General features: G+C 50.7%; 1 protein-coding gene, 2 long non-coding RNA genes and 1 gene segment (V, D, J or C); 2 read left to right on the top strand and 2 right to left on the bottom strand.

Annotated features, from left to right (window-relative positions):
* Positions 1–802: 802 nt before the first annotated feature.
* Positions 803–4,452, top strand: LOC308057189 (uncharacterized protein; the record flags this gene model as incomplete). Its single annotated transcript, XM_080411330.1, has 6 exons — positions 803–1,028; positions 2,007–2,264; positions 2,716–3,135; positions 3,239–3,386; positions 4,001–4,220; positions 4,336–4,452. The coding sequence occupies 6 exons, from the start codon at positions 803–805 to the stop codon at positions 4,450–4,452; spliced, it is 1,389 nt and encodes a 462-aa protein (XP_080267456.1).
* A 4,865-nt stretch (positions 4,453–9,317) lies between these two features.
* LOC308057200 lies at positions 9,318–11,881 on the bottom strand. Its single transcript, XR_013925177.1, has 3 exons — positions 11,371–11,881; positions 9,972–11,287; positions 9,318–9,806 (listed from the first exon to the last, which is right to left on the bottom strand). It is a non-coding gene; the product is annotated as an uncharacterized lncRNA (long non-coding RNA).
* A 6-nt stretch (positions 11,882–11,887) lies between these two features.
* Positions 11,888–17,019, bottom strand: LOC308057199. The gene is made up of 3 exons (XR_013925176.1): positions 16,717–17,019; positions 12,789–16,674; positions 11,888–12,582 (listed from the first exon to the last, which is right to left on the bottom strand). It is a non-coding gene; the product is annotated as an uncharacterized lncRNA (long non-coding RNA).
* A 4,688-nt stretch (positions 17,020–21,707) lies between these two features.
* The window catches only part of LOC308057194 (Ig mu chain C region-like), a 29,601-nt gene continuing 27,715 nt past the window's right edge, over positions 21,708–23,593 (top strand). Inside the window, exon 1 of the C gene segment in view lies at positions 21,708–21,825.

Below are 23,593 nucleotides of genomic sequence, written 5' to 3' on the forward strand. Positions count from 1 at the left end.
CTCCACCAGACCTTGGCCATTGGTCCCACAGCTCAACCAGTTGCCCCAAACCTTGACCATTTCCACCCAACCACACCTGGTTTTGCCCCAAAGCTTGGCCTTCTCCACCAAACATTGACCATTTCCACCAAACATTGACCATTTCCACCAGACACTGACCACCGGCCCCAAACCTCAACAGTTTACCCCAATAATGTGACCACGCGCACCACGTCTGACACGTCCCCACCCAGCCCCATCCACTCCCGCCCCAAACCTCACCCGCTCCGGCCCCAGGCGGTGACTCGTTGCGCCCAACCTCCACCTCGGCCCCAGATCCCAACTGGGTGTGTCCCACATCTCCAGGCTCTGCCTAAATCTCGATGGTTTTTCCCCAAAACTCATCGATTTGCGTCCAACGTGCCCCAACCACCACCAGCTCCACCACCACCACCATCATCACTTTTGGCGCGGCAGTAGGTGGCCGTGTCGCCGTCCCTGAGGCTGCTCATCTGCAGCGTGACCGTGCTCTGGCCGTTGTCCCTGGAGATGGTGAAGCGCCCCTTGACCGACGGCGCGTACCAGGTGGTGCCACCACTGCTGATACCCGCGACGAACTCCAGCCCCTTCCCGGGCGCCTGCCGCACCCAGAACATGTCGACGCTGCCGAAGGTGAAGCCGGAGCCCTTGCAGACGAGGCGCAGGGACCCCCCGGGGTCTGGAGACCCCCTCCGGACTCCACCAGCTGTAGACCCTCACCCAGACCCTTCCCCCAAGCCCAGACCCCGCTGAGGGCTCTGGTGTCACCTTCAGCAGCTCCAGCATGCAGTGGGTGCGGCAGGCGCCCGGGAAGGGGCTCGAGTGGGTCGCGAGTATCAGCTACAGCGGTCGCTACACCTACTACGCGCCGTCGGTCAAGGGGCGCTTCACCATCTCCAGGGACAACGGCCAGAGCACGGTCACGCTGCAGATGAGCAGCCTCAGGGACGGCGACACGGCCACCTACTGCCGCGCCAAAGATGTTTATGCTGGTTATGGTGGTGGTGGTGGTGGGTGGGGCACGTTGGACGCAAATAAACGAGTTTTGGGGCAAAAAACGCGGACCCTTGGTCGAAGCCTGGAGATGTGGGACACACCCAGTTGGGATCTGGGGCCGAGGTGGAGGTTGGGCGCAACGAGTCACCGCCTGGGGCCGGAGCAGGTGAGGTTTGGGGCGGGAATGGATGGGGCTGGGTGGGGACGTGTCAGGCATGGTGCACGGGGTCACATTTTTGCGGAAAACTGTTGAGGTTTGGGGCTGGTGGTCAATGTTTGGTGGAGAAGGTCAAGGTTTGGTGGACAAGGTCAAGGTTTGGGTCAAAAGCAGATGAGGTTGGGTGGAAATGGTCAAGTTTAGGGGCAAATGGATGAAGTTTGGGGTAAAAACGGTGGAAGCTCGTGGCAAACGGTTGGGAATTGGCACGGGGACGGTTGAGGCTAACGGTAAGGGGTCGAGGCCTGGTGGAAAAGGTCAAGGCTTGGGCAAAACCGGATGAGATTTGGTGGGAATGGTCGAGGAACCTGGAAAACGGTGGAGGTCTGAGGCCAGCGGTCAAGGTTTGGGGCCAATGGTCGAGGTTTGGTGGAAATGGTCGAGGTTTGGGGCTAATGGTTAAGGATTGGTGGAAATGGTCAAAATTTGGGGCCAATGGTCAAGGTTCCTTAGAAATGGTGAAGGTTTGGGGCCAATGGTTGAGGTTTGGTGGAAATGGTCAAGGTTTGGGGACAATGGTCAAGCTTTGGTGGAGGTCAAGCCTTCAAGCCAAGTGAACGGTGATGGTGAAGCGCCCCCTGACCGACGGCGCGTACCAGGTGCCACCATCATCCCAAATACCCGCGACGAACTTGAGCCCCCTCCCGGGCACTGGCCGCACCCAGAACATTCCGGAGCTGCTGAAGGTGACACCAGAGCCCTCAGCGGGGTCTGGGCTTGGGGGAAGGGTCTGGGTGAGGGTCTACAGCTGGTGGAGTCCGGAGGGGGTCTCCAGACCCCGGGGGGTCCCTGCGCCTCGTCTGCAAGGGCTCCGGCTTCACCTTCGGCAGTTACGGCATGGACTGGGCGCGGCAGGCGCCCGGGAAGGGGCTGGAGGCCGTCGCGGGTATCAGCTACAGCGGTGGCAGCACCTACTACGCGCCGTCGGTCAAGGGGCGCTTCACCATCTCCAGGGACAACGGCCAGAGCACGGTCACGCTGCAGATGAGCAGCCTCAGGGACGGCGACACGGCCACCTACTGCCGCGCCAAAAGTGATGATGGTGGTGGTGGTGGAGCTGGTGGTGGTTGGGGCACGTTGGACGCAAATCGATGAGTTTTGGGGAAAAACCATCGAGATTTAGGCAGAGCCTGGAGATGTGGGACACACCCAGTTGGGATCTGGGGCCGAGGTGGAGGTTGGGCGCAACGAGTCACCGCCTGGGGCCAGAGCGGGTGAGGTTTGGGGCGGGAATGGATGGGGCTGGGTGGGGACGTGTCAGACGTGGTGCGCGTGGTCACATTTTTGCGGAAAACTGTTGAGGTTTGGGGCCGGCGGTCAGTGTTCGGTGGAAATGGTCAATGTTTGGTGGAGAAGGTCAGCGTTCGAGTGAAAATCTGATGACGTTGCGTAGAAATGTTCAAGTTTCATGGCAAATGGTTGAGTTTTGGGGCCAAAGACGAAGGGTTGGTGGCCATGACCAAGTTTTCGTGGAGAAGGTTGAGCTTTGGGGCCAACGGTTGAGGTTGGGCCAAGGACCTGGGGGTACCAAAGTTGGGGGTCCCGGGCCGGGGTCCGGCGGGACGATCTCATCAGCATCATCATCAGCGCCTCTGGCGCAGCAGTAGGTGGCCGTGTCGTCGTCCCTGAGGCTGCTCATCTGCAGCGTGACCGTGCTCTGGCCGTTGTCCCTGGAGATGGTGAAGCGCCCCTTGACCGACGGCGCGTAGCCGGTGGTGCCACCATCGTTCTCGATACCCGCGACGGCCTCCAGCCCCTTCCCGGGCGCCTGCCGCGCCCAGAACGTTCCGTGGCTGCCGACGGTGACGCTGGAGGCCTCACCAGGGTCCGGGCTCCGTGTCTGCCCTCCCTGCGTCACCACCGCCACCCCACCGCCCTCCTCCTCCTCCTGGCCGCCCTCCCAGGTAGGACGCCCTGACCCGCTCCCCGGGCGCGGAGATGGGGGGGGGAGGGGTGGGCGCCACGCCGGGAGCGGGAGACTCAACCCGGCCCTTCTTCCTTCCCCAGGGCTGCGGGCGGCCGTGCAGCTGGTGGAGTCCGGAGGGGGTCTCCAGACCCCCGGGGGGTCCCTGCGCCTCGTCTGCAAGGGCTCCGGCTTCGACTTCGGCAGTTACTGCCTGCAGTGGGTGCGGCAGGCGCCCGGGAAGGGGCTGGAGTACGTGGCAGCGATCGATGGCGGTGGGAGCAGCACCTGGTACGCGCCGTCGGTCAAGGGGCGCTTCACCATCTCCAGGGACAACGGCCAGAGCACGGTCACGCTGCAGATGAGCAGCCTCAGGGACGACGACACGGCCACCTACTACTGCGCCAGAGGCGCTGATGATGATGCTGATGAGATCGTCCCGCCGGACCCCAGCCCGGGCCCCCCAACTTTGGTACCCCCAGGTCCTTGGCCCAACCTCAACTGTTGGCCCCAAAGCCTGGCGTGATCCACCAAACCTTGGTCATGCCCACCAACCCTTCGTCTTTGGTCCAAAAACTCAACCAGTTGCCCCAAACCTTGACCGTTTCCACCCAACCACACCTGGTTGTGCCCCAAAGCTTGGCCTTCTCCACCCAACCCTGACCACGGGCACCGAACATTGACCGTTGGTCCCAGGACCCAACCATTTGCCGTGAACCTTGACCATTTCCACGCAACCTCATATGATTTTGACCCAAACCTTGACCTTCTCCACCAAACATTGACCATTTCCACCAAACACTGACCACCAGCCCCAAACGTCAACAGTTTACCCCAAATGTGACCAGGAGCATCAAGTGTCACAGGTACGTCGCGGGTATCAACAACAATGGTGGCAACACCAGGTACGCGCCGTCGGTCAAGGGGCGCTTCACCATCTCCAGGGACAACGGCCAGAGCACGGTCACGCTGCAGATGAGCAGCCTCAGGGACGGCGACACGGCCACCTACTGCTGCGCCAAAGGTGACGGTGCTGCTGGTGGTACCAACCCTGTTGCCGCGTCCCGGCACCTCCCCCGTGTTTTGGCGCCGAGAGCCGCCTCCCCCTGGGGACCCGCGAGCGTTGCACCAAGCACAATGCGTTTTGTAGATCCCAAATTCTGCAGGTTTTGGCCCAAATTATTCCCTTGTGACTCCCCAGCAAGGCCGTCTGGATGCAGGTCCGGCAGCTCCGGCATCCGCCGTGGGCCGCGGGCACCTTTGCACCGGGGCCGGGCAGCCCAAAATCCCCGTATTTTCCCCCAAATCCTTGCGCTGAGCCCGGTATTTGCCCAAAATCCCGGTGTCTTCCCCCAAATCTTGCGCTGAGCCCAGGCATCCCTGCCTGCATCCCAAAATCCCAGCATTTTCCCCCAAATCTTGCACTGAGCCCAGGCATCTTGGCCCAGGCATCCCAAAATCCCCATATTTTCCCAAAATACCAGCATCTTCCCCCAAATCCTTGCCCTGAGCACAGGCATCCCTGCCCTTCACCCCAAAATCCCAGTATTTTCCCCAAATCCCATTATTTTCCCCCAAATCCTTGCCCTGAGCGCACACATCCTTTCCCAGCACCCCAAAATCCCAGTATTTTCCCCAAATCCCATTATTTTCCCCCAAATCCTTGCCCTGAGCCCACGCATCCCTGCCCTGCATCCCCAAACCCCAGCGTTTTTCCCAAAATCCCAGCATTTCCCCCCAAACTCCTGGCGCCAGGGCGGGGGGGAGGGGGGTGGCGGCGGTGGGGGAGGGGCGGGAAAGCCACCCCTCCCCCCTTTCCTGGCTCCCACCCCAGAACAACGCTGATGACGTCATCGGGGGGGCGGGATAATTAAGTAATTAAGCCCGCAGCGATCAGCGCCTGAGAGAGCTTGCGATTAATTAATTCGGTGTGAATAATTAATACGGGCTGCAGAGCTCCCAATTAAAGAGTTCAGTGTAAATAATTAACCAGGGATCTGCCGGGCTTGCAGTTAATTAATTCAGCGGAAATAATTAATCAAGGCACTGCAGAGCTTGCGATTAATTAACTCAGTGCAATTAAAATGATCAGGGATCTGCCGGGACTGCATTTAATTAATTCAGGGTAAATAATTAATCAGGGATCTCCAAAGGTTGCAATTAATTAATGCGTTGTAAAGCGAGCGATCAAGGATCTGCAGAGCTCGCAATTAATTAATTTGGCGTTAGCGGGTGATCAGAGCTCTGCGGAGCTTGCAATTAATTAATTGGGTGTAAAGAAGTGATCAGGGATCTACAGAGGTTGCAAATAATTAATTCAGTGTACATAATTAATCAGGGCAATGCAGAGCTTGCGATTAATTAATTCGTTGTAAAGCGAGTGATCAAGGATCTGCAGAGCTCGCAATTAATTAATTCAGTGCAAATGAGTGATCAGGGATCTGCAGAGCTTGCAATTAAAGAATCCAGAGTAAATAATTAATCAGGGCTCTGCAGAGCTTGCAATTAATTAATTGGCCGTCAATAAAACATGAGGGCGCGCTGCAGAGGGCGCAATGAATGAATTCGGTGCGCAGCAGCAATTAATTCCCTAGAGGCGTCGCAATTAAATAATTAATGGTACACCTGCGATTAATTCCCTAGAGGCACGGCAATTAAAGAATTAATCATAAACAAGCGATTAATTCCCTAGAGGAGTTGCAATTAAATAATTAATGGTACACCTGCGATTAATTCCCTAGAGGAATTGCAATTAAATAATTTGCCATAAACAAGTGATTAATTCCCTAGAGGCACTGCAATTAAATAATTAATCATAAACAAGCGATTAATTCCCTAGAGGCATTGCAATTAAATAATTAATGGTTCATCTGCAATTAATTCCCTAGAGGCATCTCAATTAAATAATTACCCATAAACGAGTGATTAATTCCCTAGAGGCATTGCAATTAAATAATTAATCATAAACAAGTGATTAATTCCCTAGAGGCATGGCAATTAAATAATTAATGGTACATCTGCAATTAATTCCCTGGAGGCATCACAATTAAATAATTAATGGTACATCTGCAATTAATTCCCTAGAGGCACTGCAATAAAATAATTTGCCATAAACAAGTGATTAATTCCCTAGAGTCAATGCAATTAAATAATTAACCATAAACAAGTTATTAATTCCATAGAGGCATCTCAATTAAAGAATTAATCATAAACAAGTGATTAATTCCCTAGAGGCACTGCAATTAAATAATTAATGGTAGATCTGCAATTAATTCCCTAGAGCCACTGCAATTAAATAATTTACCATAAACAAGTGATTAATTCCCTAGAGGCATTGCAATTAAATAATTAACCATAAACAAGTGATTAATTCCATAGAGGCATCTCAATTAAATAATTACCCATAAAGAAGCGATTAATTCCCTGGAGGCACGGCAATTAAATAATTAATGGTACACCTGCGATTAAACTCCTAGAGGCCTGACAATTAAAGAATTAATCATACACAAGTAATTAATTCCCTAGAGGCACGGCAATTAAATAATTACCCATAAACAAGTGATTAATTCCATAGAGGCATTGCAATTAAATAATTAATCATAAAAAGGTGATTAAATCCTAAAGGCACTGCAATTAAATAATTGGCCTTAAACAAGTGATTAATTGCCTGGAGGCATTGCAATTAAATAATTAATCATAAACAAGTGATTAAATCCTAGAGGCGCGGCAATTAAATAATTGGCCATAAACAAGTGATTAATTCCCTGGAGGCATCGCAATTAAATAATTAATGGTACATCTGCAATTAGTTCCCTAGAGGCACTGCAATGAAATAATTTGCCATAAACAAGTGATTAATTCCCTAGGGGCATTGCAATTAAATAATTAATGGTACATCTGTGATTAAATTGCCTAGAGGCCTGACAATTAAAGAATTAATCATATAAAAGTGATTAATTCCCTAGAGGCACGGCAATTAAATAATTAATTGTACATTTGCGATTCAATTGCCTAGAGGCCTGACAATTAAAGAATTAATCATAAACAAGTAATTAATTCCCTAGGGGCATCGCAATTAAATAATTAATGGTACACCTGCAATTAAATTGCCTAGAAGCCTGACAATTAAAGAATTAGTCATAAACAAGTGATTAATTCCCTAGGGGCATCACAATTTAATAATTAATTGTACACCTGCGATTAAATTGCCTAGAGGCCTGACAATTATAGAATTAATCATCAATAACTAATTTATTCCCTAGAGACATTGCAATTAAATAATTAACCATAAACAAGCGATTAATTCCCTAGAGGCACGGCAATTAAAGAATTAATCATCAACAAGTGATTAATTCCCTAGAGACCTTGCAATTAAATAATTAACCATAAACGAGTGATTAATTCCCTGGAGGCACGGCAATTAAAAAATTAATCACGCACAAGCGATTAATTCCCTGGCGGTGCGGCAATTAAATAATTAACCGTAGACAAGCGGTTAATTCTCTAGAGGCGTCGCAATTAAATAATTAATCGATAAATAATTAAATAATTAAAGGCATTCAGACACATTAATCGCGTTTAATTAAATCGAGCGGTTGGGTGCCAGCGGCCGCGGCGGGCGCGTAGCGGAGCTGGCAATTAAGGAAATCGACCCCCCACGGCTTAACGAGCACCCGGCGGAGCCTGTAATTAAAGAAATCACCCCGGGATGGTTAACGATGGCTAACGAGGGCCCGGCAGAGATTTGCAATTAAAACCCGGGGGGAGGGGCCCCCCCCCTCCCATGCAAATCACCGTCCCCCAGCGCCTTTAAGAGCCGCCGAGCCCCCCATGGTGGCACATCCCGACCTCCCCCAGCATCTCCTCACCATGGGCGTCCCCGTGGCCACCACCCTCCTCCTCCTCCTGGCCGCCCTCCCAGGTAGGACGCCCTGACCCGCTCCCCGGGCGCGGAGATGGGGGGGGGGAGGGGTGGGCGCCACGCCGGGAGCGGGAGACTCAACCCGGCCCTTCTTCCTTCCCCAGGGCTGCGGGCGGCCGTGCAGCTGGTGGAGTCCGGAGGGGGTCTCCAGACCCCCGGGGGGTCCCTGCGCCTCGTCTGCAAGGGCTCCGGCTTCACCTTCGGCAGCGTCAGCATGAACTGGGTGCGGCAGGCGCCCGGGAAGGGGCTCGAGTACGTCGCGGGTATCAGCAGCGGTGGCAGCACCTACTACGCGCCGTCGGTCAAGGGGCGCTTCACCATCTCCAGGGACAACGGCCAGAGCACGGTCACGCTGCAGATGAGCAGCCTCAGGGACGACGACACGGCCACCTACTACTGCGCCAAAAGTGCTCACGGTGGCGCCGCACCCATGAGCCGGCAGGAAAAAACCCTGCGCCGGCTGCGTTGACCGCGTTGACTCGGTTGACTGCGTTGAGTTGGTTGACGATGTTGACTTGGTTGATTGCGTTGACTGTGTTGACTTGGTTGACCGCGTTGAGTTGGTTAACCGCGTTGACTTGGTTGACCGCATCGAGTTGGTTGACGGCGTTGACTTGGTTGACTGCGTTGACTACGTTGACCGCATTGACTCGGTTGACCGCGTTGACTCGGTTGACCGCGTTGACTCGGTTGACTGCGTTGACCGCGTTGACTCGGTGGACCGCATCGACTTGTTTGACTGCATTGTCAGCGTTGACTCGGTTGACTGGGTTGACCGCATCGCCTCACTTGACTGCGTCGACTGCGTCGGCAGCGCTGACTCAGCTGGCTGCACTCCGTTGACGCGGTTGACGGCATCGACCGCACGGACTCGGTTGACTGCCCTTGATAGCGCTGACTGCGTTGCCTGGGGTGGCTGCGGTCAGCACCCACGGGAGTTGGCGGGCAGCGATGTGATGCCCGGCAGCGCTCAAGCCCTTGGTGCCACGCGATGCGGAGCCTTCACACGGCACCCAGGAGCCTGGAAACTTGCAAAGCACCTTCACAGGGCATCCAAGTGCCCTGGCACGGATCCTGGAGGTGGTGCACAGCACCCAAGCGCCCTTACACGTCACCCAAGCACCCTCGCACAGCACCCACACACTCGTGCTGAACCCAAGTGCCCGTGGAGCCCAAACCCCCTGAGAAACTTCCCCAGGGGACGTTGGGCCGGTACTGACCCAGATCTGGTCACACTTGGGCCAGTACTGACCCAGATCTGGTCACACTTTCACCCTCTTGGTCCAGTTTTGGCTGAACTCTTGCCACTCCTTGGCTGTTGGTCCAACTTTGACCCAAACCTGGTCACACTTTGCCCCTTTGGTTGACATTTGGCCCAAACCTGGGCACTGGTTGGCTCTCGGGTCTTGTGTGGTCTCAGATCTGGGCGCGCTTGGACCGTATTTGGCCAATTTTGCCTTAAACTTTGGTGTGATTTGGCACACTGGTCCAATTTTGACCCAGATCCAAGCACTGGTTGTCTCTTGGGGCCGATTTTGGCCCAAATCTGGGCCCAGGTTTGCACTTTGGGCCTATTTTGACAGTAATTTGAGCCCTTCTTAGAACTTTGTGACTATTTTGACACAAATCTAGGCCCTGGTTGGCACTTTGGGCCTATTTTGACCCAAATCTGGGCCCTGGTTTGCACTTTGGGACTATTTTGACCCAAATCTGGGCACTGGTTGGCACTTTGGGCCTATTTTGACCCAAATCTGGGCCTTGGTTTTGAACTTTGGGCCTATTTTGACCAAAATCAGGGCACGTGTTGGCTCTTTGGGCCTATTTTGACCCAAATCTGGGTCCTGGTTGACACTCCGGGCCTATTTTGACCCAAATCCAGGCCCTGGTTTAAACTTTGGGCCGATTTTGACCCAAACCTGGGAACATTTTCGCTCTTTGGTCAAATTTTGACAGAAGTCTGAGCACTGGTTGCCTCGTTGGTCGTATTTTGACCCAAATTGTGGCACGTGTTGGCTCTTTGGGCCTATTTTGTTCCATATCTGGGCACACTTTTGCCTTTTTATAAACTTTTGCCTTCAAACCTGGGAAGTTTTTTCTCTTGGAGCCAATTTTGGCCCAAATCTGGGCACATTTTGACCCTTTGGGTCCAGTTTTGCCCCACGCCAGAGGATGCTCTTGCCTTGTCCGGGCATTGCTGGTGCAAACCTGGGGGAGTTTTTCTTTTTGGGGGCGTTTTGTGGCGTGGGAGGGACGAGCTCAGCCGGTGGCCGCTGGGGCGGGGGGGATTTTGTGCTGCTCTGTGTCACCGTGGGTGCTGGTACTGGTTATCTTGCTCCCACGGTGGTGCCGGCGGTGCCAAAAAGGTGCCGGGGCTCAGCCCCGCTGCGGCCGGGGGGGTCTTTCCCGCGGGACCATCCCCTGGTGGTGCCTCTTCCCCTTTCTGGCCGCGTCTGACGGAGCCCGGCGACGCTTTTCCTGTCCCAACCACTTCTTCAGCAAACTGGGGGCATTTTTTACCCTTGATTGTCAATTTTTCTGCAAATCTCAGGATGTTTTTCTTTGTTTTGCCTCTTTTGTCCTCAATCCGGCCCTTTGCTGGCTCTGGGGACCTGTCTGGTCCCAAATCTGGTCCCACTTTGTCCCTCTTGGTCCAGATTTGCCTTAAATCTTTGCACTCGTTGGCTCGTTGTTCCAATTTTGACCCAAACCTGGTCACACTTTGCCCCTTTGGTTGACATTTGACCCAAACCTGGGCACTGGTTGGCTCTTGGGTCTTGTGTGGTCTCAGATCTGGGCACACTTGGACCATTTTTGACCCCTTTTGCCTTAAAGTTTGGTATGATTTGGCACACTGGTCCAATTTTAGCCCAGATCCAAGCACTGGTTGTCTCTTGGGGCTGATTTTGGCCCAAATCTGGGCCCAGGTTTGCACTTTGGGCCTAATTTGACACTAATTTGAGCCCTAGTTAGATCTTTGTTGCTAATATTGGCCCAAATCTTGGCCCTGGTTCGAACTTTGGGCCAATTTTGACCCAAATCTGAGCCCTGGTTGGCACTTTGGGCCTATTTTGACCCAAATGTTGGCCCTGGTTTGCGCTTTGTGTCTATTTTGACCCAAATCTGAGCACATTTTGGCTCTTTGAGCAAATTTCGGCCAAAGTCTGAACACTGGTGGCCTCGTTGGTCATATTTTGACCCAAATTGTGGCACTTGTTGGCTCTTTGGGCCCAAACTTTGTCCCAAATCTGGGCACATTTTGGCTCGTTGGGCCAAATTTTGTCCCAAATCTGGGCACATTTTGGCTTTTTGTCCAACTTTGACCCAAATCTGGGCACATTTTGACCCTTTTGGTCCAGTTTTGCCCCACGCCTGTGGGCACTCTTGCCTTGTCCGGGCATTGCTGGTGCAAACCTGGGGGAGTTTTTCTTTTTGGGGGCGTTTTGTGGCGTGGGAGGGACGAGCTCAGCCGGTGGCCGCTGGGGCGGGGGGGATTTTGTCCCGCTCTGTGTCACCGTGGGTGCTAGTGCTAGTTGGGATGCTGCTCCCACGGTGGTGCCGGCGGTGTCAAAAAGGTGCCGGGGCTCAGCCCCGCTGCGGCCGGGGGGGTCTTTCCCGCGGGACCATCCCCCGGTGGTGCCTCTTCCCCTTTCTGGCCGCGTCTGACGGAGCCCGGCGACGCTTTTCCTGTCCCAACCACTTCTTCAGCAAACTGGGGGCATTTTTTGCCCTTTATTGTCAATTTTTCTGCAAATCTCAGGATGTTTTTCTTTGTTTTGCCTCTTTTGTCCTCAATCCGGCCCTTTGCTGGCTCTTGTGACCTGTCAGGTCCTAAATCTGGTCCCACTTGGACCCTCTTGGTCCAGATTTGCCTTAAATCTTTGCACTCGTTGGCTCGTTGTTCCAATTTTGATCCAAACCTGGTCACACTTTGCCCCTTTGGTTGACATTTGACCCAAACCTGGGCACTGGTTGGCTCTTGGGTCTTGTGTGGTCTCAGATCTGGGCACACTTGGACCTTTTTTGGCCAATTTTGCCTTAAACTTTGGCATGTTTAGACCCACTGGTGCAGTTTTGACCAAAATCAGGGGACTCGTTGTCTCTTGGGGCCAATTTTTGACAATACTGGGCACAGATTGGCTCTTTGGGCCAACTTTGCCCCAAATCAGGGCAGATTTTGCACTTTGGGCCAACTTTGACCCAAATCTGGGCATATTTTGGCTCTTTGAACCTCTTTTGACTCAAGTCTGGGCCCTGGTTGGCACTTTTTGGGCTATTTTGATCCGAATCCTGGCACTGGTTGGCATTTTGGGCCTATTTTGACACAAATTTGATCCCTGGTTGGCACTTTGGGCCAATTTAAAACTGAAATCTGGGCATGTTTTGTCTCTTTGGGCCTATTTTGACCCAAATCTGGGTCCTGGTTGGCCCTTTGGGCCTATTTTGACCCAAATCTGGGCCCTGGTTGGCCCTTTGGGCCTATTTTGATCCAAATCTGGGCACATTTTGGCTCTTTGGGCCAATTTTGACCTGAATCTGGGCCCTGGTTTTGAACTTTGGGCCTATTTTGACCCCAATCTGGGTCCTCGTTTGCACTTTGGGCCTCTTTTGACCAAAGTCTGAGCACTGCTTGCCTCGTTGGTCATATTTTGACCCAAATCAGGGAACATGTAGGCTCTTTGGGCCCAATTTTGTCCCAAATCCGGGCACATTTTGGCTCGTTGGGCCAATTTGACCGAAATTTGGGCACACTTTGGCCTTTTTGTTCAGTTTTGCCTTCCAAATTGTCAAGTTTTTTCTCTTGGAGCCAATTTTGACCCAAATCTGGGCACATTTTGGCTTGTTGGGCCCAATTTTGACCCAAATCTGGGCACATTTTGACTTTTTTGGTCCAGTTTTGCCCCACGCCTGAGGATGCTCTTGCCTTGTCCGGGCATTGCTGGTGCAAACCTGGGGGAGTTTTTCTTTTTGGGGGCGTTTTGTGGCGTGGGAGGGACGAGCTCAGCCGGTGGCCGCTGGGGCGGGGGGGATTTTGTGCTGCTCTGTGTCACCGTGGGTGCTGGTGCTGGTTGGGGTGCTCCCACGGTGGTGCTGGCGGTGCCAAAAAGGTGCCGGGGCTCAGCCCCGCTGCGGCCGGGGGGGTCTTTCCCGCGGGACCATCCCCCGGTGGTGCCTCTTCCCCTTTCTGGCCGCGTCTGACGGAGCCTGGCGACGCTTTTCCTGTCCCAACCACTTCTTCAGCAAATTGGGGGCATTTTTTACCCTTTATTGTCAATTTTTCTGCAAATCTCAGGATGTTTTTCTTTGTTTTGCCTCTTTTGTCCTCAATCCGGCCCTTTGCTGGCTCTTGTGACCTGTCAGGTCCTAAATCTGGTCCCACTTGGACCCTCTTGGTCCAGATTTGCCTTAAATCTTTGCACTCGTTGGCTGCTTGGGCAGTTTTGACCCAAACCTGGTCACACTTTGCCCCTTTGGTTGACATTTGACCCAAACCTGGGCACTGGTTGGCTCTTGGGTCTTGTGTGGTCTCAGATCTGGGCACACTTGGACCCTTTTTGACCCGTTTTGCCTTAAACTTTGGTATGATTTGACACACTGGTCCAATTTTGACGCAGATCCAAGCACTGGTTGTCTCTTGGGGCCGATTTTGACCCAAATCTGGGCCCTGGTTGGCACTTTGGGCCTATTTTGACCCAAACCTGAGCACATTTTGGCTCTTTGGGCCTATTTTGACACAAATCTAGGCCCTGGTTGGCACTTTGGGACTATTTTGACCCAAATCTGGGTCCTGGTTGGCAATTTCAGGCTATTTTGACCAGAATCTGAGCCCTGATTGGAACTTTGGGCCTATTTTGACCCCAGTCTGGGTCCTGGTTGGCACATTGGGCCTATTTTGACCCAAATCTGGGCCTTGGTTTTGAACTTTGGGCCTATTTTGACCAAAATCAGGGCACGTGTTGGCTCTTTGGGCCTATTTTGACCCAAATCTGGGTCCTGGTTGACACTCCGGGCCTATTTTGACCCAAATCCAGGCCCTGGTTTAAACTTTGGGCCGATTTTGACCCAAACCTGGGAACATTTTCGCTCTTTGGTCAAATTTTGACAGAAGTCTGAGCACTGGTTGCCTCGTTGGTCGTATTTTGACCCAAATTGTGGCACGTGTTGGCTCTTTGGGCCAAATTTTGTTCCATATCTGGGCACACTTTTGCCTTTTTATAAACTTTTGCCTTCAAACCTGGGAAGTTTTTTCTCTTGGAGCCAATTTTGGCCCAAATCTGGGCACATTTTGACCCTTTTGGTCCAGTTTTGCCCCACGCCAGAGGATGCTCTTGCCTTGTCCGGGCATTGCTGGTGCAAACCTGGGGGAGTTTTTCTTTTTGGGGGCGTTTTGTGGCGTGGGAGGGACGAGCTCAGCCGGTGGCCGCTGGGGCGGGGGGGATTTTGTGCTGCTCTGTGTCACCGTGGGTGCTGGTACTGGTTATCTTGCTCCCACGGTGGTGCCGGCGGTGCCAAAAAGGTGCCGGGGCTCAGCCCCGCTGCGGCCGGGGGGGTCTTTCCCGCGGGACCATCCCCTGGTGGTGCCTCTTCCCCTTTCTGGCCGCGTCTGACGGAGCCCGGCGACGCTTTTCCTGTCCCAACCACTTCTTCAGCAAACTGGGGGCATTTTTTACCCTTGATTGTCAATTTTTCTGCAAATCTCAGGATGTTTTTCTTTGTTTTGCCTCTTTTGTCCTCAATCCGGCCCTTTGCTGGCTCTGGGGACCTGTCTGGTCCCAAATCTGGTCCCACTTTGTCCCTCTTGGTCCAGATTTGCCTTAAATCTTTGCACTCGTTGGCTCGTTGTTCCAATTTTGACCCAAACCTGGTCACACTTTGCCCCTTTGGTTGACATTTGACCCAAACCTGGGCACTGGTTGGCTCTTGGGTCTTGTGTGGTCTCAGATCTGGGCACGCTTGGACCCTTTTTGACCCCTTTTGCCTTAAACTTTGGTATGATTTGACACACTGGTCCAATTTTGACCCAGATCCAAGCACTGGTTGTCTCTTGGGGCCGATTTTGGCCCAAATCTGGGCCCAGGTTTGCACTTTGGCCCTAATTTGACACTAATTTGAGCCCTAGTTAGATCTTTGTTGCTAATAATGGCCCAAATCTTGGCCCTAGTTGGCACTTTGGGCCTATTCTTGGCCCAAATCTGAGTCCTGGTTGGCACTTTGGTCCAATTTTAAACCAAAATATGGATATGTTTTGTCTCTTTGGGCCTATTTTGACCCAAATCTGGGCCGTGGTTGGAACTTTTTGGGCCTATTTTGGTCTAAATTGTGGCACTGGTTGGCACTTCGGGCCTATTTTGACCCAAATCTGGGCCCTGGTTGTCTCTTTGGGCAAATTTTGACCGAAGTCTGAGCACTGCTTGCCTCGTTGGTCATATTTTGACCCGAATTGTGTCACTTGTTGGCTCTTTGGGCCTATTTTGTTCCATATCTGGGCACACTTTTGCCTTTTTATAAACTTTTGCCTTCAAACCTGGGAAGTTTTTTCTCTTGGAGCCAATTTTGTCCCAAATCTGGGCACATTTTGACCCTTTTGGTCCAGTTTTGCCCCACGCCAGAGGATGCTCTTGCCTTGTCCGGGCGTTGCTGGTGCAAACCTGGAGGAGTTTTTCTTTTTGGGGGCGTTTTGTGGCGTGGGAGGGACGAGCTCAGCCGGTGGCCGCTGGGGCAGGGGGGATTTTGTCCCGCTCTGTGTCACCGTGGGTGCTGGTTATTACGTTAAACTTCCTGGAGTCGGTAATGTTCTCGTTAACCACGGTGGTGCCGGCGGTGCCAAAAAGGTGCCGGGGCTCAGCCCCGCTGCGGCCGGGGGGGTCTTTCCCGCGGGACCATCCCCTGGTGGTGCCTCTTCCCCTTTCTGGCCGCGTCTGACGGAGCCCGGCGACGCTTTTCCTGTCCCAACCACTTCTTCAGCAAATTGGGGGCATTTTTTACCCTTGATTGTCAATTTTTTTGCAAACCTCGGGATATTTCTCTTTGTTTTGCCTCTTTTGTCCTCAATCCGGCCCTTTGCTGGCTCTGGGGACCTGTCTGGTCCCAAATCTGGTCCCACTTTGACCTTCTTGGTCCAGTTTTGCCTTAAATCTTTGCACTCGTTGGCTGCTTGGGCAGTTTTGACCCAAACCTGGTCACACTTTGCCCCTTTGGTTGACATTTGGCCCAAACCTGGGCACTGGTTGGCTCTTGGGTCTTGTGTGGTCTCAGACCTGGGCACACTTGGACCTTTTTTGGCCAATTTTGCCTTAAACTTTGGCATGTTTAGGCCCACTGGTGCAGTTTTGACCAAAATCAGGGGACTCGTTGTCTCTTGGGGCCAATTTTTGACAATACTGGGCACAGATTGGCTCTTTGGGCCAACTTTGCCCCAAATCAGGGCAGATTTTGGCACTTTGGGCCAACTTTGACCCAAATCTGGGCATATTTTGGCTCTTTGAACCTCTTTTGACTCAAGTCTGGGCCCTGGTTGGCACTTTTTGGGCTATTTTGGTCCGAATCCTGGCACTGGTTGGCATTTTGGGCCTATTTTGACACAAATTTGATCCCTGGTTGGCACTTTGGGCCAATTTAAAACTGAAATCTGGGCGTGTTTTGTCTCTTTGGGCCTATTTTGACCCAAATCTGGGTCCTGGTTGGCACATTGGGCCTATTTTGACCCAAATCTGGGCCCTGGTTGGCCCTTTGGGCCTATTTTGATCCAAATCTGGGCACATTTTGGCTCTTTGGGCCAATTTTGACCTGAATCTGGGCCCTGGTTTTGAACTTTGGGCCTATTTTGACCCCAATCTGGGTCCTCGTTTGCACTTTGGGCCTCTTTTGACCAAAGTCTGAGCACTGCTTGCCTCGTTGGTCATATTTTGACCCAAATCAGGGCACATGTAGGCTCTTTGGGCCCAATTTTGTCCCAAATCTGGGCACACATTTTGGCTCGTTGGGCCAATTTGGCCGAAATTTGGGCACACTTTGGCCTTTTTGTTCAGTTTTGCCTTCCAAATTGTCAAGTTTTTTCTCTTGGAGCCAATTTTGACCCAAATCTGGGCACATTTTGACCCTTTGGGTCCAGTTTTGCCCCACGCCTGAGGATGCTCTTGCCTTGTCCGGGCATTGCTGGTGCAAACCTGGGGGAGTTTTTCTTTTTGGGGGCGTTTTGTGGCGTGGGAGGGACGAGCTCAGCCGGTGGCCGCTGGGGCGGGGGGGATTTTGTCCCGCTCTGTGTCACCGTGGGTGCTGGTGCTAGTTGGGGTGCTCCCACGGTGGTGCCGGCGGTGCCAAAAAGGTGCCGGGGCTCAGCCCCGCTGCGGCCGGGGGGGTCTTTCCCGCGGGACCATCCCCCGGTGGTGCCTCTTCCCCTTTCTGGCCGCGTCTGACGGAGCCCGGCGACGCTTTTCCTGTCCCAACCACTTCTTCAGCAAATTGGGGGCATTTTTTACCCTTTATTGTCAATTTTTCTGCAAATCCCGGGATGTTTTTCTTTGTTTTGCCTGTTTTGTCCTCAATCCGGCCCTTTGCTGGCTCTGGGGACCTGTCTGGTCCCAAATCTGGTCCCACTTTGACCCACTTGGTCCAGATTTGCCTTAAATCTTTGCACTCGTTGGCTCGTTGTTCCAATTTTGACCCAAACCTGGTCACACTTTGCCCCTTTGGTTGACATTTGACCCAAATCTGGGCACTGGTTGGCTCTTGGGTCTTGTGTGGTCTCAGATCTGGGCACGCTTGGACCCTTTTTGACCCCTTTTGCCTTAAATTTTGGTATGATTTGACACACTGGTCCAATTTTGGCCCAGATCCAAGCACTGGTTGTCTCTTGGGGCCGATTTTGGCCCAAATCTGGGCCCTGGTTGGAACTTTTGGCCTATTTTGACCCAAATCTGGGCCCTGGTTGGAACTTTGGGCCTATTTTGACCCAAACCTGAGGACATTTTGGCTCTTTGGGCCTATTTTGACCCAAATGTTGGCCCAGGTTTACACTTTGGGACTATTTTGACCCAAATCTGGGCCTTGGTTTTGAACTTTGGGCCTATTTTGACCCAAATCTGGGTCCTGGTTGACACTCCGGGCCTATTTTGACCCAAATCCAGGCCCTGGTTTAAACTTTGGGCCGATTTTGACCCAAACCTGGGAACATTTTCGCTCTTTGGTCAAATTTTGACAGAAGTCTGAGCACTGGTTGCCTCGTTGGTCGTATTTTGACCCAAATTGTGGCACGTGTTGGCTCTTTGGGCCTATTTTGTTCCATATCTGGGCACACTTTTGCCTTTTTATAAACTTTTGCCTTCAAACCTGGGAAGTTTTTTCTCTTGGAGCCAATTTTGGCCCAAATCTGGGCACATTTTGACCCTTTGGGTCCAGTTTTGCCCCACGCCTGTGGGCACTCTTGCCTTGTCCGGGCATTGCTGGTGCAAACCTGGGGGAGTTTTTCTTTTTGGGGGCGTTTTGTGGCGTGGGAGGGACGAGCTCAGCCGGTGGCCGCTGGGGCAGGGGGGATTTTGTCCCGCTCTGTGTCACCGTGGGTACTGGTTGGACTGGTTATCCCACGGTGGTGCCGGCGGTGCCAAAAAGGTGCCGGGGCTCAGCCCCGCTGCGGCCGGGGGGGTCTTTCCCGCGGGACCATCCCCCGGTGGTGCCTCTTCCCCTTTCTGGCCGCGTCTGACGGAGCCCGGCGACGCTTTTCCTGTCCCAACCACTTCTTCAGCAAATTGGGGGCATTTTTTACCCTTTATTGTCAATTTTTCTGCAAATCCCGGGATGTTTTTCTTTGTTTTGCCTGTTTTGTCCTCAATCCGGCCCTTTGCTGGCTCTGGGGACCTGTCTGGTCCCAAATCTGGTCCCACTTTGACCCACTTGGTCCAGATTTGCCTTAAATCTTTGCACTCGTTGGCTCGTTGTTCCAATTTTGACCCAAACCTGGTCACACTTTGCCCCTTTGGTTGACATTTGACCCAAATCTGGGCACTGGTTGGCTCTTGGGTCTTGTGTGGTCTCAGATCTGGGCACGCTTGGACCCTTTTTGACCCCTTTTGCCTTAAATTTTGGTATGATTTGACACACTGGTCCAATTTTGGCCCAGATCCAAGCACTGGTTGTCTCTTGGGGCCGATTTTGGCCCAAATCTGGGCCCTGGTTGGAACTTTTGGCCTATTTTGACCCAAATCTGGGCCCTGGTTGGAACTTTGGGCCTATTTTGACCCAAACCTGAGGACATTTTGGCTCTTTGGGCCTATTTTGACCCAAATGTTGGCCCAGGTTTACACTTTGGGACTATTTTGACCCAAATCTGGGCCTTGGTTTTGAACTTTGGGCCTATTTTGACCCAAATCTGGGTCCTGGTTGACACTCCGGGCCTATTTTGACCCAAATCCAGGCCCTGGTTTAAACTTTGGGCCGATTTTGACCCAAACCTGGGAACATTTTCGCTCTTTGGTCAAATTTTGACAGAAGTCTGAGCACTGGTTGCCTCGTTGGTCGTATTTTGACCCAAATTGTGGCACGTGTTGGCTCTTTGGGCCTATTTTGTTCCATATCTGGGCACACTTTTGCCTTTTTATAAACTTTTGCCTTCAAACCTGGGAAGTTTTTTCTCTTGGAGCCAATTTTGGCCCAAATCTGGGCACATTTTGACCCTTTGGGTCCAGTTTTGCCCCACGCCTGTGGGCACTCTTGCCTTGTCCGGGCATTGCTGGTGCAAACCTGGGGGAGTTTTTCTTTTTGGGGGCGTTTTGTGGCGTGGGAGGGACGAGCTCAGCCGGTGGCCGCTGGGGCAGGGGGGATTTTGTCCCGCTCTGTGTCACCGTGGGTACTGGTTGGACTGGTTATCCCACGGTGGTGCCGGCGGTGCCAAAAAGGTGCCGGGGCTCAGCCCCGCTGCGGCCGGGGGGGTCTTTCCCGCGGGACCATCCCCCGGTGGTGCCTCTTCCCCTTTCTGGCCGCGTCTGACGGAGCCCGGCGACGCTTTTCCTTTTAAGTCATTATTTTTAGCAAATTGAGTCATTTTTTGCTCTATTTTCTCTTTTTTTTTCTCCCAGTCAGAGTCTGCTTTGGCTTTTTTATTGACTTTTGATCCAAACCTGGGCACGATTTTGCCCTATTCGGCAGGTTTTCACTTAAATCTGGGTCCGTTTTCTCTCTTTGCTTGACTTTTGAGTCAAACCTGGGCATGTTTTGCCTTTTTTAGGTAATTTTTGACCCAAATTGTTGTGGCTCTTTGGTTTGGTTTTGACCCAAATCTGGCCATGATTTGGCCATTTTGGCGGGGTTTGACCCAAATCTGAGCGAAATTTTATCCTTTGGTTGACTATTGACCCAAATCTGGGCATGATTTGGCCATTTTTGGCCATTTTTGCCCCAAAACTGGGCATGATTTGTCCATTTTTGGCTGTTTTTGACCCAAATCCGGGCATGATTTGGCCTTTTCCAGCCATTTTTACCCCAATCTGGGCATGATTTGGCTCTTTGGTGGATTTTTGACCCAAATCTGGGCAATATTTGGACCCTTCGGGCCATTTTTGACCCAAACCAGGCCATGATTTGGCCATTTTCAGCTGGTTTTGACCCAAATCTGGGCATAATTTGGCTCTTTGGCTGATGTTTGACCCAAATCCAGGCATGATTTGGCCATTTTTGGCCATTTTTGACCCAAATCTGGGCATGATTTGGCCCTTTTTGCTCTTTTTGGCCATTTTCCCCCCAAAATATTGGACTTGTTTTGCTTCTTTTGACCATTTCCCCAAAAACATTTTACTTTTTTGCCTCTTTTGTCCATTTCCCCCCAAATGTTGGACTTTTTTGCCTTTTTTGGCTATTTATTCTCCAAGTATTGGGGGGGGTGTTGCCTCTTTTAGTCGTTTTCCCCAAAATAGTGGACTTTTTTGCCTCTTTTGGCCATTTCCCCCAAAATATTAGACTTTTTTGCCTCTTTTGGCAATTTCCCCAAAAATGTTGGGATTTTTTTTTGCCTCTTTTCGCTATTTATTCTCCAAATATTGGACTTTTTTGCCTCTTTTGGCCATTTCCCCCAAAATATTAGACTTTTTTGCCTCTTTTGGCAATTTCCCCAAAAATGTTGGGGTTTTTTTTGCCTCTTTTGGCTATTTATTCCCCAAATACTGGGATTTTTTTTACCTCTTTTGGCCATTTATTCCCCAAATATTGGACTTCTTTGCCTCTTTTGGCTATTTGTTCTCCAAATATTGGACTTTTTTACCTCTTTCGGCCATTCTCCCCAAAATTTTGGGATTTTTTTTGCCTCTTTTGGCTATTTATTCCCCAAATATTGGGATTTTTTTGCCTTTTGGACCATTTTTGCCCCAAACACGGGCACTGAGATCCCGAATTCGGGTTTTACTCACCTTTACACCCACTTTTCCCCCAAATATGTTGATGCTTTTTCCCTTTGGTGGCTTTTTTCCCATTTCTTTCATTTTTTTTCCTCTGATATCTGTTCCACCGGTCCTGACGATGCGCCCGACGAGAAGAAATAAAAAAAAACCAATTTCAAACCTGAAGGACGAACTCAAGGAGGACAAAAACCCTCATTTTTAGGTGTTTTTTTTGGAGCGCCTTGGATAAAAATGCCCAAAGATGGTAAAAAACTTTTTTTTTGGTGTTTAGCCCCAAAAGTTGCCAGGGGAGGAGTTTTTGCACGCCGGGACATGGGCGTCGCACCGCTGTGTAATGCTGGTGGTATCGACGCGTGGGGCAGCGGCGTCGTCGTCACCGTCTCCTCCGGTGAGTCCCCGTCGTCGACGTCCTGTCACGACGGATTTTGGTCTTTTTCTCCCCAAATTTTGGCCGGGGCAGAGGGGTGGGGGGAGGTCGAGGGTGGGAGACCCCCCCCCTTGGGGGGTCTAAATCGGGGCAAAATGCCGGTTGTTCGGTCAAAATGTCGATTTTAGGGTGGAAATGTCCATCTGGGGGTGATTTGCGGTCAAAAATTCCAATTTTGGTGGTTTTTTGGGGGGGAATTGGGATTTGGCCGGTGGCAGTTTGATGGTCAAAGATGTGTCAAAACGTCGATTTTAGGGTTTTTGGGGGGTAAAAATTCACCCCGAGGTGATTTGATGGCAGATTTGGGCAAAAAAGGTGGATTTTAGGGTCTTTTCTTTAGAGAAAATTTAATTTTGAGGCGATTTGATGGACAAAAAATTGATTTTGGAGGTTTTTTTGGTGGAGGATTTGGCCGGTGGCGATTTGATTGTCAAAAATGGGTGAAAAAAATTGATTTTCAGGGGGAAAAAATTCACCCCGAGGCGAATTGTTGGCAGAATTGGGCAAAAATGTCAATTTTAGGGTCTTCTTTTTTTATTTTTATAGGGGAAAAAATTGATTTCTAGATGATTTTAATGGCAGATTTGGGCAAAAAATTATAAAAAAGGTCTTAGGCTGTTTTTTTGGCAAAAAAAAATAATTTGGAAGGGATCTGACAGTATTGTGTATATATAAAATATATAAAAATTAACATAGATATTATAGATAAATATATTTATATACAATATATAATATAAATAATAATAGGTCAAAAAGTCAATTTTTAGGACCTTTTTAGGTGGGAAACTCATCGGTGGGTGATTTTCTGGCAGAATTGGGCAAAAAAGACGATTTTAAGGTGTTTTTTTCGGCAGAAAACCCAACATTTAGGTTATTTGGTGGCAGCAATGGGCAGAGAAAGGTGATTTTTGGGGTCTTTTTTTCTGAAAGAATTAACCTGGTGGAAATCTGATGGCAAAAATGGTGCAAAAAGACCAAATTTTTAGTTTTAGGTTTTAGGGCAGGTGCATTAGTTTTGTTTTGGTTTTTTTTTTTTTTTTTAATATGGAATTTGGGGTCAAAGAGGCAGGTTTGGGGGCTCAGCCCGAGGATAATCTCTTTTTTTTTTTTTCGAAAATCTTTCAAAAATCTGAATATTTATATATATATTTTATATAAATAAATATATATACATATTTAACATATATAAATATATAAATAATTATATATTTTTAATATACGAAGTATTTATTTTTATATAAATTTTGAGGTCCAACCTGAAATGATGGGTTAAGACTTGGGCTGAAAAATGCAATTTTTATGAAACCTCTCATTTTTTTGAGCCCTTTTGTGGGATTTTGGGTGAAAACATAAGTTTTTTTAATACCCTTTTTCAGGCAGTTTTAGATTTTTTAGATTTTTTTTTTTAGGGAGCCGCATTTTGACGTAGAAAAAGGTTAATTTGGCTTTTTGGGGGCTGTTTTGACTTTTTAGGACGCTGAAAAAATTGTATTAAAATCCGTAATTAGGGGACTTCTTTCTAATTAATTCGTTAACAGGGAATTTATTAATTACGACAGAAATAATGATGACACACCTCCCCCCCCCCAGTTTGGCTCAGGGTGGGTCATTTTGGGTCGAAAAAGTGATTTTTTTTGAGGAGTGGAGGGAAAAATCAGTGGCTTCGGGGAGGCGGATCAGCATCTCGGCTTTATAAAAAGATTAATTATATTAAATTAATTATTTAAAT

The sequence above is a fragment of the Falco punctatus genome, assembly GCF_963210335.1.
Source record: "Falco punctatus genome assembly, contig: scaffold_170, whole genome shotgun sequence".
NCBI lineage: Eukaryota > Metazoa > Chordata > Aves > Falconiformes > Falconidae > Falco > Falco punctatus.